This window comes from Stenella coeruleoalba, assembly GCF_951394435.1.
Source record: "Stenella coeruleoalba genome assembly, chromosome: 14".
NCBI classification, from domain to species: Eukaryota; Metazoa; Chordata; class Mammalia; order Artiodactyla; family Delphinidae; genus Stenella; species Stenella coeruleoalba.
The window spans coordinates 15,998,251-16,017,114 of NC_137160.1; the positions used below are offsets into that span (position 1 = coordinate 15,998,251).

At 44.1% G+C, this 18,864-nt stretch overlaps 1 protein-coding gene across 15 annotated transcripts in view; it reads right to left on the reverse strand.

The window, feature by feature from the left end:
- ZNF532 (zinc finger protein 532) overlaps positions 1-18,864 on the reverse strand; it is a 110,444-nt gene that overhangs the window by 5,462 nt on the left and 86,118 nt on the right. For all 15 annotated transcript variants that reach the window (XM_079942737.1, XM_079942736.1, XM_079942738.1 and 12 more), the window contains one exon: positions 337-449. In XM_079942737.1, coding sequence (XP_079798863.1) covers positions 337-449 — 113 coding nt within the window. The remainder of the gene's footprint in view (positions 1-336; positions 450-18,864) is intronic.

Consider the following 18,864-nt stretch of genomic DNA (forward strand, 5'->3'; position numbering starts at 1 on the left):
GGACTCTGTGCTTTCACTGCTGAGGGCCCGGGTTCAATCCCTGGTCGGGGAACTAAGATCCCACAAACTGTGTGGCCAAAAAAAAAGAACAAAGGTAACAGATAAGAACATACAAAGGGTGGGCAAGGGGCTGCTCCTTTTTATTTTAATACTGTTAAGTGTTACAAACCAAGCAAGAATGGTCTGTCAAAACAAAATACAATTCCGAAAGGAAATCCATACACCATGGAGCAGAGAATGGGAAAATGAAAAGTTAATGGTGAAATGGGAAAAACCTTCGAGAAGTTCCAGGCTAACCCTTTCACTGTGCTTCCCACATTAGAAATCACGACTTACGAGCAGGTATAAACTTTCCTGATGCCTTTGTGCTTGATCCGGTTGTGACGGCACAGGCTGTGGGATGAGCTAAAAGACTTGTCACACTGGCGGCAGGGGTGCTTCTTCATTTGCTTTATTAGGAGAAAAAAGAAAGAAAGACACTTGAGAGAACAAAAACGGGAACACTTTACAAATTAAAAACTCTTTTGTAAGAGTCTAAGTATCACTGCTGTTTAGCAATACAGTAACAAGACTAGAAGATTTTAAAGGTGTAACAGAGGACTTCCCTGGTGGTGCAGTGGTTAGCCTGCCAATGCAGGGGACACGGGTTTGAGCCCCGGTCTGGGAGGATCCCACATGCCACGGAGCAACTAAGCCCGTGCGCCACAACTACTGAGCCTGCCTGCGCTCTAGAGCTTGTGCGCCACAACTACAGAGCCTGTGAGCCACAACTACTGAAGCCTACGTGCCTAGAGCCAGTGCTCCGCAACAAGAGAAGCCACCACAATGAGAAGCCTGGGCACCACAGTGAAGAGTAGCCCCTGCTCAACGCAACTAGAGAACAGCCCACACGCAGCAATAAAGACCCAATGCAGCCAAAAATCAATCAATCAATCAATCAATTTAAAAAAAAACGTAACAGAAAGGGTGGGCAGGGCTGGAGTAATCATGGAGGGGTTCATTTCTAGAGAACACACTTTATCATAAGACTAAAAAACTATTTTTTTCCTTAAAAAGACTTATTGTTTTGATTGAACACAAACACCCAGATAGCTGAAAAGAAAACATTACATAAATTTTCTTTGCGTAAGAGACGTTATTTTTAAAAAACAGATAACCTAGAAAAACAATCTTCAGCAGATACCAAATAAAGCCATTAGTTAATTTGTTATATCCAGAAAGAACAGGTTTCCTTCTCCAATATGCCATTTTAAATTACATCTCTGGCTAATTTTAAACATTTTAGCTTCTCCCCCTAATAACTAATTATTGCTTAAATAAGGAAAGAGTTTTCCAAGAATGCTTTTTGTTTTAAATGATACCATTTGGTTATCTCAAGAACACAAGTTTGAAACCACTTTGGGGATATTGCCTGTTGGTATATGTAGAGTGTGTGTGTGTGTGTGTGTGTGCAGGGGAGGGACACTGAGAAAGCAAGAGAGCACGATCAAGAGATATATAAAAATCTGGGCTTCCCTGGTGGCGCAGTGGTTGAGAGTCCGCCTGCCGATGCAGGGGACATGTGTTCGTGTCCCGGTCTGGGAAGATGCCATGGAGCGGCTGGGCCCGTGAGCCATGGCCGCTGAGCTTGCGCATCCGGAGCCTGTGCTCCGCAACTGGAGAGGCCACAGCAGTGAGAGGCCCGCGTACCACAAAAAAAAAAAAAAAAAAAGAGAGAGAGAGATAAAAGTCAAAGTTTCCCACTTTGGCTAAGACATAATGTTAATTCAACAGATTCCCATGTGGAACCTCTGAAGTCAAATTAGTGGCTTAACATTTAACACAAATTATTTGGGCATGATACGCACTGCAGTCTGGAAGTAATGTCACATCACAAGGAAATGAAATCAAGAAAGAACTGTTCGCCTCGTGAATGAAACAAATTTGGCTCATCAGCCCTCGTAAAAAATGGGGATGAAGAAGGAATACGTTCTCACGTGAAATTGTGTTACTACTTTGGCAGTAAGAAGAGATAAGCAAGCAACTGTGACCTAAGTGATAAAGAAATGATGTTTTCTAAAAAATTATTTTTACATTAATCACCTGACAAACACATCCTTATTCAAGCTGGTAAGCAATTCTATTCAGGCGGCTGAGAGGAGTCCCAGAGATGGGCTGGCACCTTTTCTCCACCACTCACTAACCATGTGATGGGGGAAAGTGTCCCAACCTCCATAAACACCCACTCCCCAAGCTGTCAAGTGGGGATCACAGCAGTGCCGTCCTCAGAGAGAGTGCTGGGGGAAGGGGGCCACTGAAGGGCTAGCACAGTGCTTGGGACACAGAGAAATCCTCAATATGTGTTACTTTATTAGTAATAAGAAAGTTACATGTCCAAGTTTCATTTTTTAAAAAGTGGAAAACACAATCTTTTAAATAAAACAAATCAGTCCGGCGGACGCTGAAAAGGTCTTGAGCCCAGACAAAGGCAAAGGAGGAAGTTCCTTCTCCAAGTTAAAGATGAAAGTCGTACCACTGCTTGTACTGCTTTCCTAAGCATATCCCCGGGATATATGCATATACATCATGTATCCCAGACTGTAAGAATCATCTCTGGGGAAAAAAAGACACAACAAAGCAAGTGACCAACTAGTGCCTGAGATATCCTGTCCCTTCTCCTTCATAAAAATTTTCGATCACATTGAATAGGCCATCCCTAGTCTCTTTTATTAGCATATGTAGCCAGAGAATGAATAAGAGGTTTCTTTTACAATAAAACTTTAAGTCAAGAACAGTCAGTTATGAAGAGTTCTACTATGTTTCAATAAAGGTTTTTAACATCTACAAATACCTAACTCCTGTTGAATTCTGTACATATAAGATGGACAATGTTAAGATCACCTGGGAGAGCTGAAACATAAGACATCTTTCTAAAAGCAAGACAGTTGTAGCAAATAATCATAAAGGAGGGAGACAACGGAAGTGTATCTTTCTAAGCACAGAACAGGGCAGAGACCTCAGAGACATGCAGACTGGATTTTCTATTATGGTGAAGATTTTAATATTCTACTTCTTGTTACTGTGTAGTTATATTAATATCAAATCAAAATTGTAATAGAGAAATATCAATAAAGAAATCCTCAGAAGATAATAAAATAAATGAAGAGCAGTTTAGCTAAATCAATAATTATTATTTTCAAAAAGAGCTGACGATGTATGAGATACTCTTTTTCAACATCTTTATGAAAAAAAATTGCAGAAATGAACTGTGCAATCTCAAAACAATGGGGCAAGGTTTCAAAATCACTGGTGACAAGAAAACTACAAGTTAAACTCCAGTTTCCAGATCAAACCTGCCATGTTCACCATACCTATCAAGACAAATGACTTTCTTCTTTGTTAAATTTTAAATACTAACTTGTTTAAAGGTGCTTTGCCTAATTTATCTTCATAACTTGTATCTTCAATATTATAATAGTTCATACTGCTACTTTATGACACAGGGAGCAATTTTTAATCAAACAAACATGGGAAAAAACAGTATTAAGAAAGTGTAGGACTTCCCTGGTGGCACAGTGGTTACGAATCCGCCTGCCGATGCAGGGGACACGGGTTCAAGCCCTGGTCCGGGAAGATTCCACATGCCACAGAGTAACTACGCCCGTGCGCCACAACTACTTGAGCCTGCGCTCTAGAGCCTGCGAGCCACAACTACTGAGCCCACGTGCCCCAACTACTGAAGCTCTTGCGCCTAGAGCTCGTGCTCCGCAACAAGAGGAGGCACTTCAGTGAGAAGCCCGCGCACCGCAACGAAGAGTGGCCCCCGCTCACCGCAACTAGAGAAAGCCCGCGCGCAGCAACAAAGAGCCAACACAGCCAAAAACAAATAAATAATTAACTTTTAAAAAAAGGAAAAAAAGTGTAAAAGTCTATCATCATTCTGTTTTCAAGACTTTTAATGTCCTTTACTTCTGCTGGCTCCAAGGCTGCATAAACTGATATCAACAGAACCAGGGCCTTAAGTGCACTCTTTATAGTTAACTAAAATCAGAAAAGAAATTTATGAATTATAAATTATTTTGTTTTTAAATAGAACTCTTTAAAGAAACAGTGAACTAATAAGCTGGAAGGGTCTGAAAATTCTGCTAAAACGTTAGAGCAAAATATCAAATAAAACACGTGGGCACACCTCCTGAACTGTCTCCCTCATCTCCAATTTCTGACTCTTTTACCTTTGTGTCCTGTAGGGAAGAAAGCATTATTATTAACTGCTCTTACCAAACAAACTCCTTTGTTCTACATGCCCCAGCCCTGGGCTCAGGTCTGAGCTCTGGGATTTAAAATGCCTCTGAGAGCCATTCTTTTCGGATGGCACTTGGTGGAGGTGGGCGCTCTCACGATCAGACATTTCCATGCTGATAACCAGTCCCTTCCTGTCTCTTGGCTTGAAGGCCTCTGTCTCAGGTGACTCTGAAGAAGTTAGAGGGAGAAAAGCCACAACTTCACACTCCCATCTGGCCAGACACCCACGCATCTCCATCTCTTCTGCGATTCCCTCCTCCATGAGATATCTGCCTCACACCAACACGCACAGGGCCTCCTTGACAACCAGCACACGTCCAGGAACAGCCGCAAGTTTAAGATTAAACGGGAGCGAAGTTATTCCCAAAGCACGCTGACACACATCCTTCAGCTCTTATCATAGCGGTTTCTATGAAAAAGGAAAATCAAACCAACTGCATAATTTACGCCTACCACAGCAGCAATCCCTCAGAATTTAACTCCTAAAACCCTGGACCCTTCCACTTGGGAATCTATTCTACAGATAAACCCGCACATGGTACAGTCAGTTCTGATTTAACACAACATACATAGAACACGTGCTCTAAATCATTGAACTATGCAGAATCAGGCAACAAAACCCACAAGACTTCCAGCAACAGTGAAGTTCAGGGCATAACTTTCAAAAACTGCCAATGACCCATTTAATAAAAAACTAAACTAGCATGGATTTGCACATGTTAAACGGTTAAGAAACACATATTAGGTGCTGCAAAAAATGTGGCACTTTACCTCGAAAAAGACCTTCAGTTTGCTTGTGGAAGTGAGCGCCAGGGGGCTTGCTTGAGTTTCTGTGAAGTGGTGTAAGGAGGGTTATCTGAAATTGGAGGGAAGTTGTAACACCAGGTGTGGACCTGTGTGACTCAGCCCACGGGGAGATGAGGTCACTGGTGAAGGCAGAAGGTGTGTGCACAAGTGTGCCGGGTGGACTCCTACACAACTCTGTTGCACAGTTTAATGATCACCTAGTGTTTCTCAGGGATGGAATCACACGAGCAAACTCGGAATTCACATTATGTTTCAATTGTTCCCTGATGTATCAACTACATTGGAACAAATCTGTGTTTTCAACACAGGCATTACAGCAGAACTGACTGTACATACAAGGTTATTCACTGCAGCCCTGTATGTAAGGGGAAAAGATGGGAAAAAATGTGGGTCCCTCCAAGGAGGAATGGTTAAATAAATGATATGCGCTCAAAACAACATTCTTGTAGAAAAGAATGAAAGATCTCAAAGCACTGGTATGAAAAGAACTGTAACATAAATTACATGGAGACGGAACCGATGCAGAAAATTAACTTAATAAACTGTGTTCTGTGTTAAAAAGAGGTAAAAATGAGAACACAGATGCATATACGATGATACTGGCATAGAGAAACTTCAAGGGTGGCAAGGGTAGAAATAATGAGGCTTTTAACTGCATTCCTTCATATTATTTGGATTTTTGAACCATGTGAATATAGCTCATATAAAAAAATTATTTTTTTCTGTTGCCTCAAAAAGATCTTAGGTCAGGTTCACTGAGGTATTAATTTACGAAATGTAAAATTCACTTTTTAATGAGTTTTGGGAAATGGACACAGTTAAGTAACTGCTACTGCAATCAAGATATAGAACAGTTCCATCACCCCCCAAATTCCCACGTGCCCCTTTAGCGTCAACCCCTCCTTCCTACACCCAACTCTTAAAAACCACTCATCTGTTTTCCATCCTACAGTTTTGCTTTTTCCATTTGTCACGTACGTGGGACCATGCAGTATAATGTGTGTGGTTTTGTGAGCCTGGCATCTCTCACTCGGCATCACGCATCGGCAACTCTATCGAGTGCATCAGTAGTCCGTGCTTCTCGCTGCAGAGGAGTACTCCGTTGTATGGACAGACCCCTGTTTGTTTACCACTTACCAGGTGAAGGACTTCAAGGCTGTTTCCAGTTTTTGAAAATTATTAAAGTATACAGTATAAACTATAAACATTCATGGACAGGTTCTGGTGTCAACATATGATCTTATTTCTCTTGGGTAAATACCTAGGAATGGGATTACTGGGTCCTATGGTAAATTACATAAGAAACTGTCAAAGTGTTTTCCAGATGGCTGTACTCTGTTTTTCCACCAGCAATGGATAAGAGCTCCAATGGCTCTGCAGCCTTCCCAGCACTTGATATTGCCATTTTGTTTTATTTTATTTTATTATAGCCATTATCAAGGGTGGCTAGTGGTATTTCATTGTGGTTTAATCTGCATTTCTCTAATGACTAATGATAGTAAGGTAAAAATTTTTCAGTTAACAGATAAAATACCTATTTATATGGTGTGCCTCTTCCTCCAAAGAAAAGCCCTGAACTCTGTTTTTAGTTTTTTATTTTGATTTCAGGAGGAATTTCACTCTCTTGTAAGGTCCTTGAAAACAGAAGCTGTGGGTCATCCATCCTTACAGCCCTGGCATTCAGCACACAGAAAACACTCAGTAAATAGTCACTGTGTAAATGAATAAAAGAAAAAAATAACTGAATACACAATTATCTACTGGAAAAATACGAGCATGCGCTACAAAGTGTTCACAGAATAACAAATTTACCATAAAGTCCTGGACAGAGAGCAAGCACTGCTTGTTTCTGGAAGATGGGTGAGACGCGGGCATGTTTAAATCCTGGTTAAGAGCCTCTAAAAAACAAAAACACTGGGCTTCCCTGGTGGCGCAGTGGTTGAGAGTCCGCCTGCCAATGCAGGGGACACGGGTTCGTGCCCCGGTCCGGGAAGATCCCACGTGCCGCGGAGCGGCTGCGCCCGTGAGCCATGGCCGCTGAGCCTGCGCGTCCGGAGCCTGTGCTCCGCAACGGGAGAGGCCACAACAGTGAGAGGCCCGCGTACCGCAAAAAAAAAACAAAACAAAACACTGAGGACAGAGGTGGGGAGACAGGGAGGGACTCACACAGAAGGAAGAGCACATCCTCCTGTGTGACTGGAGATAAGGCTCTGCCCATAAACAGGTGCAATGCTTACACGGCCAGTGGTGGGCGGGTGAAGAAGGGATTGGGAAACGGAAGGAACTCCTGCCTGGCAGCTTCCATATCAAAGTGAAGTGATACGATGCATCTAGATGCTGCAGCGTTCACTTTCTTTCTCTTACTGTTGCCAATTATGAAAATAACAAATGGTTATTGCAAAATAAAAGACAATGAGATTGCTTCTAATCTCACCAACTGAGGTAACCACTATCAATTTCTAGCTGTATATCCTGCCCATGTCTTTTCTGGATACACGGATTCACGTGTACTTATGAGTCTGTATTATACATATTGATTTGTCACCTGATTTTTTGCTTGTAAAGCACACACAGCTACACATATTTTGATGACTCCACATTCTTCTGAATCCACCATCGTATTCTATTGTATAAATGGACCATAATCCATTTAAATATCTTCTATTAATGATTTAGATTATTTCAACTTTTACAGATAAAATTTTCTATAGTCAACCAATTATTTCCTTTGGATAGATTTCTGAAAATAGACTTTCAAGTTGTAAAAATGTTAAGGCTCTGTGTCCCTTCTTGCCGAACTGTCCTCAAAAAGGACACCAGTGACCTAAGTCGGTGTCTCTTCATCAGGAGTCTTCAACACCAGGTCACATTCTTCAACTCTGCCGAAGTCAATGGTAAAAATTCTACTGCACTTTTGTTTCTCTTCAATGCCTAGTGACGCTGGACATCTAGCACGTACTCCTGAGCCATTTATATTTCCCTGGGGAACTGCCCGATCACATCCTTTCTGCGGTTTTCTATGCAGTGAGGGCTGGAGACAGCAGGTGGGGAGCTCAGAGGGCAGACAACAGAGCCTTGCACACCATGGTGAGGGCTCCGGATCGTCCATGAGTGCGAGGAGGGGGCACTGAAGGGTTTGAGCAGAGGACCAATATGACCGACACAGTTTAGATGGGTCACCCCGGCTGCCAAGTGTGGAAGCAGGGAGCCAGGGCACAGGCTCCAGAGGAGAGATCCTGTGCCCTGGGCTTGGGAAAAAGGGTGATGATAAGTGGTTAGATTTGGTATGTACCTCCAGGGTAGATGTATGGATGGGCTGAATGTAGGTGACAAAGAAGAGAAAAAGAGGGGTCAAGTCATCACTCCAAATTCTTTGGCCTGGGCATCGGTGGAGCAGAGTTACCAGCTACTAGTTGGGAAAACAGGGGAGAAGCAGGATTAGGGAAGGAGAGGGATCAAAAGAGTTACGTTTTGGATACGTTAAGTGTGAGAAGCCCACTGGAGATCTAAGCAGAGATGTTAAATAAATAGGTGGTTAGCGTCAAGTCCGGATCTCAGGGGAGAGGTCTGGCTGCAGATACAGATCCGTGAGTCACTAGGACATAGATGCCACTCTGAGTCATGGGCCTGGATGAGAACTGTCTGAGAGTCAACGGACACGTCAACGTTCATAAGATGATAAAGACCAAGAAGAGCTATCGATGAGGCAGGATGAGAACCAAGAGAAGACAGTGCTTAAGAGGCCCAGCAAAGAAAGCACTTCTAGGAGGACAGAGCAGACGAGTGCTTCAGGCAGGTCAACGAAGACGCCAACTGAGAAACCCAAGGCCCCTGAACTCAGGGACACGGAAGCACTGGACAGGTTGGCAAGAGTGGCTCTGGTGGAATGGGGGGACGAAAGTCTAAACAGGAGAAGGAGGCAGAAAACAGAAGGACAGAAAACGATTCCAGGGAGATTTATTATAAAGGGAGGGAGAGAAAAAATGGCAGTAGGGAAGGGGGGTGAGGAAGGTTGCTTTGCTAGGATAAGGGTACCAGGGCAGAGCTTTATGATGCTGAGAAAGATGCAGGAGAGAGTGGACGAGTGCGGGCGGCTGTGACACCCTCGAGTGGTCAACAGGGGGCTGGATGGAGCGTGCAGATGGATGGGCTGCCCTTACAGGGGGCGGGGACGCAGGATCATCCTTTGTAATGGGAGATGACACAGTATTTGAGATCAGATGCAACAGGGTTTTCACTGCACCGTCTCCTTATGTGTAAGGCAAAATCCAAACTTCTTGGCTTTCGAGACGGTCCACAATCTAATCCTCAAGCCACCATTATGACTACATCTCCTGGGACTTTATAAACCTTCCATTCAAAGCCTCTCAAATCCACATCTTCTGGAGACCATGACACATTCCTCCCTGCTCTTCTGAGACAGCCTTCCCTCTCCTGGACGCCCATTCACGCCCTTTCCCCCTCCAGCCAGCTCAGCTCTCAGGTCCTTGGTGGGCCTTCCGCTCTCCAGCCACCTGCCTCTCCTTCTCTTGCCCACATCCCACACAGCTACGAGTGAACCTCTGGAAACACACATCTCAATGTGTCCCTTCTCTCCCTAAAGCCCACCTGGTGTTCTCTGTAGCTTCAGGGAATGAGGCCGTTGGACTTGCCCGCCTCACCCATCCCAGCCTCCCATCACCCCCTTCCTAGAGCATCACCCTCCAGTACTACGTGCTGGCAGCCACCTGACAAAGCCGTGACGGTTTGTACCACATATCCATTCTCCTCCTGCTCGTCTGCACACAGGGCAAATCCCTCTTGTGCACCCTCCAAATACCTCTTTGGATAGTATGAGGTAGCATCTCTTCTGTGCAGCCTTCCCTGGCATCTCCCCACCCCTGCCGATGTCCCACGGAACAGTGACGCTCAAATCCTGTACCTTAGATGTAAGTCTAATTCTTCTCTTCCACGTATCAAACCCAATTTTAATTTTTAATTTCACTCTATCCTCCCGTGATTTAAGGCTGGACTATATTTTATTGCTCGCTTTATTCACAGAGCCTCAACAGGTACTGAGCTAAAATCTGAATTGAATGCACCTTTCGCTTAGCACTTAATTACGTTCACACCTTGTGATGCTCCTGAGACTCTTGTTTCATACCCAACTCAAACTAGTTTTAGCTTTAAAAGTATTTATCCTTTATTTTTCTACCCAACTATAAGCATCTATAAGGCAAGAATTACATTTCACACTTGGAGCTCCCTCATAGCAAACACTATGCAATTTGATAAATATTTATAGAATAAAAGAAAGATACATACGGAAGAACATGGTGTAAAGCTAAACATTCCCTAAGTATGACTGAATGGCCTGTTCTAAGCAGTTGCAGAACTGTACATTATTCCTATAATATGCAAGTACCCAGAGGCACCAAAGACTTTAAAAACAAAACAGTCTAGACTGATAATCTGAACAGGTGAAAAACCTATCTATCTATCTATCTATATATACATATAGTCTAATATATGCCTCCTGTAATATAAATTAGCTTCCCTACAGAATAAGAATGTACTCAGATTACATATAAATAACTCAATAAGTTGATTATTAAAAAAGAAATTCACGAATGAAACATGTATCATTAGCCTATGTATTAAATAAATAAAAGGTATAATTTGCATTGTGAGGATTCTTGAAACTTTTCACCAGGATAAATAAAAAGTAATGCTTCGTTACGTATTTAATTCATCTGTCTCTATTAGATCCGGATACAGTCAGTATGTGCCCACAAAACTGTAACGCTTTCACTCTGTATGAGTTACCTACAGTCACGGATGGTGAATCACAAGAAATAGCCCTGCTCACCCAAGCCACCTGTGCTCTCTTAGAAAATGGTCTTGTACGCACACAAGTAGAGTAGCCTTCCTCCGAAATCTGGAATACTGTGGGTCATAAATTCTAGTCTTTTCTGAGAGAATTTAATATCTAGGACACTAGTGAGATTTTCCAGTCTCACTACATCTAAGAATAGACAAATAAAAAGGTATTTAGATGAACACAGCACAGGAAGCTCCAACTTTGTACATGTGAAAGCACCAAGAAAAATAATTTTTGAGTACTAAACCATCCAAGCTTCCACAAACTGGAACTGCGTGGTTTGGGGGAAATACATACAGAGTATAAATTTAGACCAGAGGTTGGCAGACTTTTTGTGTAAAGGGCCAGATTGTAAATAGTTCAGGCTTTGCAGGCCATAAAGTCTCTGCTGCAACTACTCAACTCTGCCTTGTAGTTCAAAAGCAGCCACCACAGACAATGACGAATAAATGAGTGGGCGTGGCTGTGTTTCAATAAATTATTTACAATAACAGGTGGCTGGCCTGGGAACCAGTTTGCTAACCCAGATTTAGACCCCTGTTTCGCATTCTACAGAAAACAGAGCCAAGTCTCAATCATTCAGAACCAAAACTATTTAACAAAGTAAGTAATCCATCCGGGTAAGAAAAGAAAAAGTCATAACTACCAAGTAAGGAAAATGGTTTCCTTTCATAGGAAGTGCTCAGAACATGTCCCGCGCACCACCAGGATCTAGATTACTGAATGAACACTGAGTGGGAATCTGTGACCTCTGAGTCACCTTCCAGAGCCATCTATTTTATGATTCTTACCAAGTCAACCATGGCCTTGTATTTTCTTTGATGCCCCCACTTCGGGATGTAAAATTATTTTCTGGTTGTTTTGGGCTTCAAGGTAGTATCAGCTTACTGAATCGGGTGCTGAATTATTATTTTTTTTAATTTTAATTTTTTATTGGCGTAGAGTTGCTTTACAATGTTGTGTTAGTTTCTGTTGTACCACAAAGTGAATAAGCTGTATGTATACGTATATTCCCTCCCTCATGGACCTCCCCCCACCCCGCCCCATCCCACCCATGTAGGTCACCACAGTCGGGTGCTAAATTCTTAAAATTTAAAAATCTGGTCTGCCAGTTGGGACTTAGGAACGTATTTTCCTAAAGAGATTACACATGGATGCTGCATTCCTGGTCAAGCACACAGAAGTCTCCTCACATCACACCACAATACCGCACCAATATTCTAAAGCCTCGCCACCATTCTCCGATCTGGTTCAATGAAGAAACCCAATCCCAGAGCAAACCTGGACACTTCAGGTCATAAAAGAAACTACTCTCCTCCCCTAGCCTCAGCCCACTGGATCTATACTTACATCTGCCTGCCGGGGATGCCACGGGCAGGGAGGGGACGCTGGGGCACAGGAAGGGACTGAGGTTTGACAGAGAACAGGGGGTGGGACCCTGGGAGGCTTCAGTCTGCGTCGGGGGCAGTGGAAGCGGAGAGGAGGAAAACTGCTCATTGGTGACAGCGAGGGAAGTCAGTCCCCGGCTTCAGGCAATGTTTTTAATAACAAACGTTCTTAGGCCAGCAAGTCCTGGTACATTCACCCAAAGCAGACGGAGACGGCCAAGTCTCGTATTCCTCCCATCTGGCAACAGCGCCAGCCCGGCATCCAGGGAGCCTCCACCTCCTGAACCTCGAGAGATAAACAGAAAGAGCCCAGGGAGGAAGAGTCTTCCTCGGGTCTCCAAAATCACAGCAACCCTGCTGGGCCGTGCACTGCAAGCACCTGAACGTCTGCGAACACCTCAGTCCCTGCAGGCGCGGGAGGCAGCCCTCTCTAACCAGGTGCTGCCTGTACGCTCCCAGGGCAGAGGACCACCGAGCTGTACTTCAAGTGCAAAGACACGCTGCGCTGCAAGGAACTATATTCAACACCCTGTGATAAACCGTAATGGAAAAGAATATGAAAAAGAATGTATATATGTGTATAACTGAATCACCTGCCTGTACAATAGAAATTAACACAACACTGTCAATCGACTATACTCAAGTACAAAAAAAAAAAGATACCTTGTGCTGGTCGGCAGCACCAGTGCTTTAAGTTCGATGAGCTCACACTGATCCAGCCCCTTTTGGCCAGAGGCTTGCACCCGCCAGGCGGCAAGGTAAAAAATACAGGTGCCATCCACACTTCCACAAAGGAGTGAGAGTAGCCAGCCAGGGCCTGGGCCTGGCCACACTGAAGGCCCGGACAGCCTGGTTCTCCAGTACCCCATGGGGCCCAGGGCTCTCTGATTCATTCCACACTGTTAACTGAGCTCCTACTTTCAGTCACCAGGATCTCCCTGCTGTGTAGCGGGAAGATCACAGTCTGCTGAAGAAGACAGAAAAAAAAAAAAGAGTGGATGTCCCATTTATGACTGCAGTGGCCACAGGCAGGCGGAAGAACACAGAGGGGCCCCACGGGCACAGGGGCACTGCTGCTGGCCACAATTAGCTGGATCCACCTGGGAGTTAACCAGGCAATGAGGCAAGGACAGGGATTTCCAGGCAAAGGGAACCGAAGTGGCAAAGACAAGGAAGAGTGTGGTGTGTGTGAAGGGACCGTAAGCAGCTCTTCTTGCTGCAACCACAAGGCCTGGCAGGGCAGGTGTGGGAAGGCCCAGGGGAGACACCAAGGGCCTCGGGACTCCACCTCAGACAAACCCACAAGGGTCCACTCGTGACAGAAAGACAACGTTCCCAGGAGATGCTCTGGCAGTCATGCGGGGATCTACCGCTAAGCTGTGTTACCTGCTGCTGGGTCTGATCTCCTGAGTTCTGACTGCAGGGCGACTGGTTCTGTTCGGGACCCTCTCTATTGGGACCACTAGCAGCTCCCGCTCTGGCTCCACCAGCCCCTAAATCCTACAAGACTTTCAGAGGCGACCTCACTGATCTGAGACTTAACATACTTGCCTACTACTTTGTTATTATGTGTATTGTACATCTTTTTTGTTTTTTTTTGGCCATGCTGCGAAGCTTGCAGGATCTCAGCTGCCCGACCATGGATTGAACCCAGACCACGGCAGTAAAAGCGCCAAGTCCTAACCACTGGACAGCCAGGAAATTCCCTGTACATTTTTCAATTTGGGGTTTTATACTGAATATCCAATGGAATGTGCAGTAACATGCCATGTCCTACAGTGAATCAGAAAACGTTCACCAAAGGAGCTAACAGAGAAAGCCATTCTTATCCTTTAGACTATGTAACTGGGCATATATAGATATATATTTAGGGCTTCCCTGGTGGCGCAGTGGTTAAGAATTCTCCTGCCAATGCAGGGAACACGGGTTCAAGCCCTGGTCCGGGAAGATCCCACATGCCGCGGAGCAACTAAGCCCGTGCACCACAGCTACTGAGCCTGCACTCTAGAACCTGCAAGCCACGACTACTGAGCCCACGTGCCACAACTACTGAAGCCCACGTGCCTAGAGCCTGTGCTCCGCAACAAGAGAAGCCACCGAATGAGAAGCGTGCGCACCACAACGAAGAGTAGCCCCCGCTCGCCGCAACTAGAGAGAGCTCTTGCACAGCGACAGAGACCCAACGCAGCCAAAAATAAATAAATTAAATAAATGTATTTTATAAATAAATAAATAAAAAATATATATATATTCAAAGTCCTTCAACTTTGTTTGCAGAAACCTCTGGTGAGTTTACAGAAAATTGTCTCCTAAAATAGCTGCAACGGATGTACGAGCAGATATAAATGTTTTACATCTAAGAGCAAATCTTCTGAAGCATCTGCAAAAAAAATCTCTTCTGGCTATAAACAAAATTTGGAATAATATTTTAGAGTCTCATTTGAGTCACATTTTCAAAAGAACTTAATCTTTCTTGAAGGTTTTATTTTTCTTCATTTTCTGTCCCTCATAAATTTCAGAAGTGGAAACTGGTCACTCAACTTGTCCTTTCATCTTCTTTGAATTTAGTGCCAAATCTCATAGCTCCTTCTCTACATCTGTAACTGTATTTTGGTTCAGTGAAACAAGGCAGAAGTGCCGGGAAGGCAGGGGCTTTCCAAGTTCTTGTTCAGGGTTAAAAAAAAAAATAGGTCTGCTAAAATAGTTTAACTGGAATATATTAGAAACTAACATCAAAGAAGTAATTATTAAGCTTTTTTTTTGGCCGCACTGGGCGGCTTGCGGGATCTTAGTTCCCTGACCAGGGATTGAACCCAGGCCCTCAGCACAGAGTCCTAACCACTGGACCACCAGGAAATTCCCTGAACTTTTTAAATGGAAGGTAATGCCCAAGATAAAAACTTGCTGCTTTCTACATATTTTAAAAGATATATTAACTCCTAAATTGAAGTGATTCTCCAGTGCCATCTCCCTGTTAGGCATCAGTAAGAAGTGAACAGTGAACACCCTCAACAGCTCATCATGCAGAGTCAACTAACTAATTCCTTCGGAGCAGAACTTCAAGGGACACATCGAGGGGAGGAGTGTGACCAAGTGTGACGCTGTCACAGTTACCCACGGTGGACCCCACCCAGGTCCCACCCGCCTCTCCACGTCCCAACCCCCCAGACCCAGACCATCAGACAAACTCTCATCCTGGTTCTGCTCTCCCTGAGAGCCTCTACTGTAGGTAACGCCTAGAGTCAGGCAGCGGACTCCTTCACGCATTTCTGCAGGTTTCTGAGCTCTCTTTCTGCAGGAAGATCCTCTATCTCCCAGGAAGCCCACTCCCGCTACAATCCACTCAGCCACAAACACAACCCAGGCAGTCTCTAAGAAAGGGGAGCCACCCCAAGCATCCCGAGACCCCACAGGAAGACCCGCACAATGAATTAACGACACCTCCCATCACTGCAACCACTCCAGGAAAGCCGTGGGTCCCAGCTAAGGAATCTGAGACTGTTACGTTCAACCTTCTCCCTAAACCATAGACACATGCTCGTTTAAGGATGACATAAACAACTTTAACCAAGACCGAACGCCTAAATTAAAGTGACGATGGATGAAAAGTCACATATTTGCTAACTGTTCCACATCGGTATTGAAAGATCCAATGAGACGAAAAGTAAGCTCTTTTTGAAATATCAGGCTTTCCTGCTCTGCAAACAGTAGCTGCTAGCATTACACTGGGGAGTCTGGATCGGAATCCTCCCTCTGCTGCTTACAAGCTGTAGAGCCTGGGGCAATAAATCAACCTTCCCTAAGGTTCCATTCCTCGCCTGTAAAACGGCATTCGTAACAACGTCCACCTTAGAGCCTGCTTCAAGGACAAGCGCACTACTTATCAAAATGGTGCACGCCACACAGGCAGGAAGTCCTCAAACCCTGTCATCTCATCACCCCACCTTCCAAATCAGCACAACTCACCGACATCATCAATAGGTGTGTCTTAATATGCTTTCAACTAAAAATGTTGACATTTTTACCTTTAAAGTTTTTGAATCACATAGAAGACTTTTATAAAACCATATAAACTATACTAATAAACCATGTAATAGAATAAAATATACTAAAATTATAATAAATGTATAATTTAATTATATAGTAAAATATATAATTAAAATATATTCTAAAATTTTACATATTATAATTGAATTATAATAAAAGAATAAATATATTAACAAAATATCAATTTCAGTGGCCAAAATTAAAAATAAGTCTCCTGAAACCAGCAATGATGTACATTTCTTGCACAAAGCATTAATATACAAACTCTAACTTATGTGACTTTCAACCCTTGGGTTCAAATCTGATGCCAAACATACAATCAGGTGGGAAACCATCCTTCACCAACAACTGACCAGGAATAGTGCAGAATACACAAGTGACTTAAACACACTTCTCCTGAGACCTTGAGCAATCACAAATAAGTTCTAAGCAAAAAGATATGAGAAACTGATGTTTTTCACCTCTTGCCAGGGTGGTATAATTTTGGCAGAGTTAACACCACCACAGCTAAAAGACTGAGTTTCAGGATAAAACCCTATTCCTCTTCTTACAGTCATATTAATTAAAGGCCTTTTCGTATTGCTAAGTAACGCAGGCATAATGACAACAGGATGAACTCTAACTAAGGCTAAAAGAAAGTGAAAACATCTGGCAATTAACTGCAAACAGTTAACTGCAAACAATATTTTCATACTCTTAACTAATAATCACCACCACAGTAAAGCAGGAAGACAGCAACAAAAAGGAGATGTAACATTTTATTACATAATTTTCTCTAAAAGTGTTTCAGAAAGATTAAGGGAAAAGTATGCCCTATCATATATTTCATAAGCATGGCTAGGATCCAGGTCGGATGGGTGCTTAAAAAAAATATATACATAAACACACTCACAAACGTACACACACACAGGAAACTCAGCATCATTTAAAAAGGCAAATGACAGCACGCTCACGCCAAGAGCTCTGCTAAACTCCCAGACACTCTCATCGTTTCATTCTCCCATTTTCCGTTTCTGCCATTGCCCCCTTTTCACCTACACCTCTGAGTATGCTGAAAGTGTATTTCACAACAGAAGAGACGAAATAATATCAAGTATTCCAGGTCACGCGCAACCAGTACCAAAAAAGGAGGCGATGAGATCTGTGGACTTTTTTTAAAAGGGTTTACAAACCGATTAGAAACAGAAACATGAAGACATCCTGGAATAGTTTCCAATTAGGCACTGAAGAGTGAGACTCTAGGCCCAGCTGCGCATCTACTCACTAACGTTGAACTTTCCATGAGTTGTGTCACCTGCATTCACCCGCGACAGTGAGCATTAGGTGGAGTCTCATAAACAAATGCACTTGGGACCAGCCTCCCCTGCACCACAAACCAGCAAAGGTGTGTGCTCCAGTCAGATGAGCGAGGGCCACAGCAGGTCCCTGGTGATACCAGTGCTCTTGACCCTGTCTATACACCAGAATCACCTGGCCTAACATGCCAATGCCAGGTCCCATCCCCAGCATCGCCCAGGAAATTGGCCTGGGGAGCACATGGGTGCTGGGATTTTAGTGTTCCAGGTGATTCTAATGCGCGGTCACTCTGTTGGACTCAGTTCCACTGGGGGTCACAATGACTTTGTTCTGCAAGTTCTGCTGCAATTTACAAATCAGATCAACTGTGAGAAGAAATGCTTTTTGCAGATGGATGGAATGACTTTTAGACTATGATCGCATACAGATGCCTACTTCCTGGTAGCTAGGCCACCACTGCATGTATTACTACAGATGCTTTCATTTAATCCCGGTGTGAGTCTGAAAGGCATCCTTTCTATTCCATCCCTTTACAGGTGGTCACTTGGCTGCTGCCTGAATCTACCTGCCCATGACAATTAGGGAGGTATTTCACCCACAAGGCTCCAGCTCCCCCGTAATTAATCACGCACTGGTCCTTCTATGGAGGATACAGGTATCTCAAGACAGCTATAAAAGCTCCCTCGGACTCCAACTTCTCTTCCTCCTTGCATTGTTTCCAGACGCTCACCCTTCCGGTTACCCTCCTAAGTGCTAGTGTCAATACCCACCTTCAGTCAGTGCCATGAGAACCCGGGCACACCACTTCCAATGCCGTACCCACCGCACTGGGCATGGTAAACGTTGCCTGTCGTTTCCCCCTCCCCGGCCCCCCAGCCGGGGCACAGTGAAGACTACACTGCCAGTGGGTCTGGTCACATGACCTGTACTGGCCAATGGTATGTGTTGCATGTCACAGCCAGAAATATAAGGGCGTGTGATTCTCTAGTCTTTTTTCCCTACTGCAGGAAATGTTGAGATGATGGGGGTGAAAGAAATGGTCTTGATCACTGAGTCACTGGAAGGAGAGCTGCCCCAGAGAACCGCTCACACCTGTAGTAACAAACTCTGCATGGGCAAGAAATAAGCATTTCTCGTACAAATCGATGGGCTCTAGGGGCTTTTACTGCTACCTAGGGTACACCA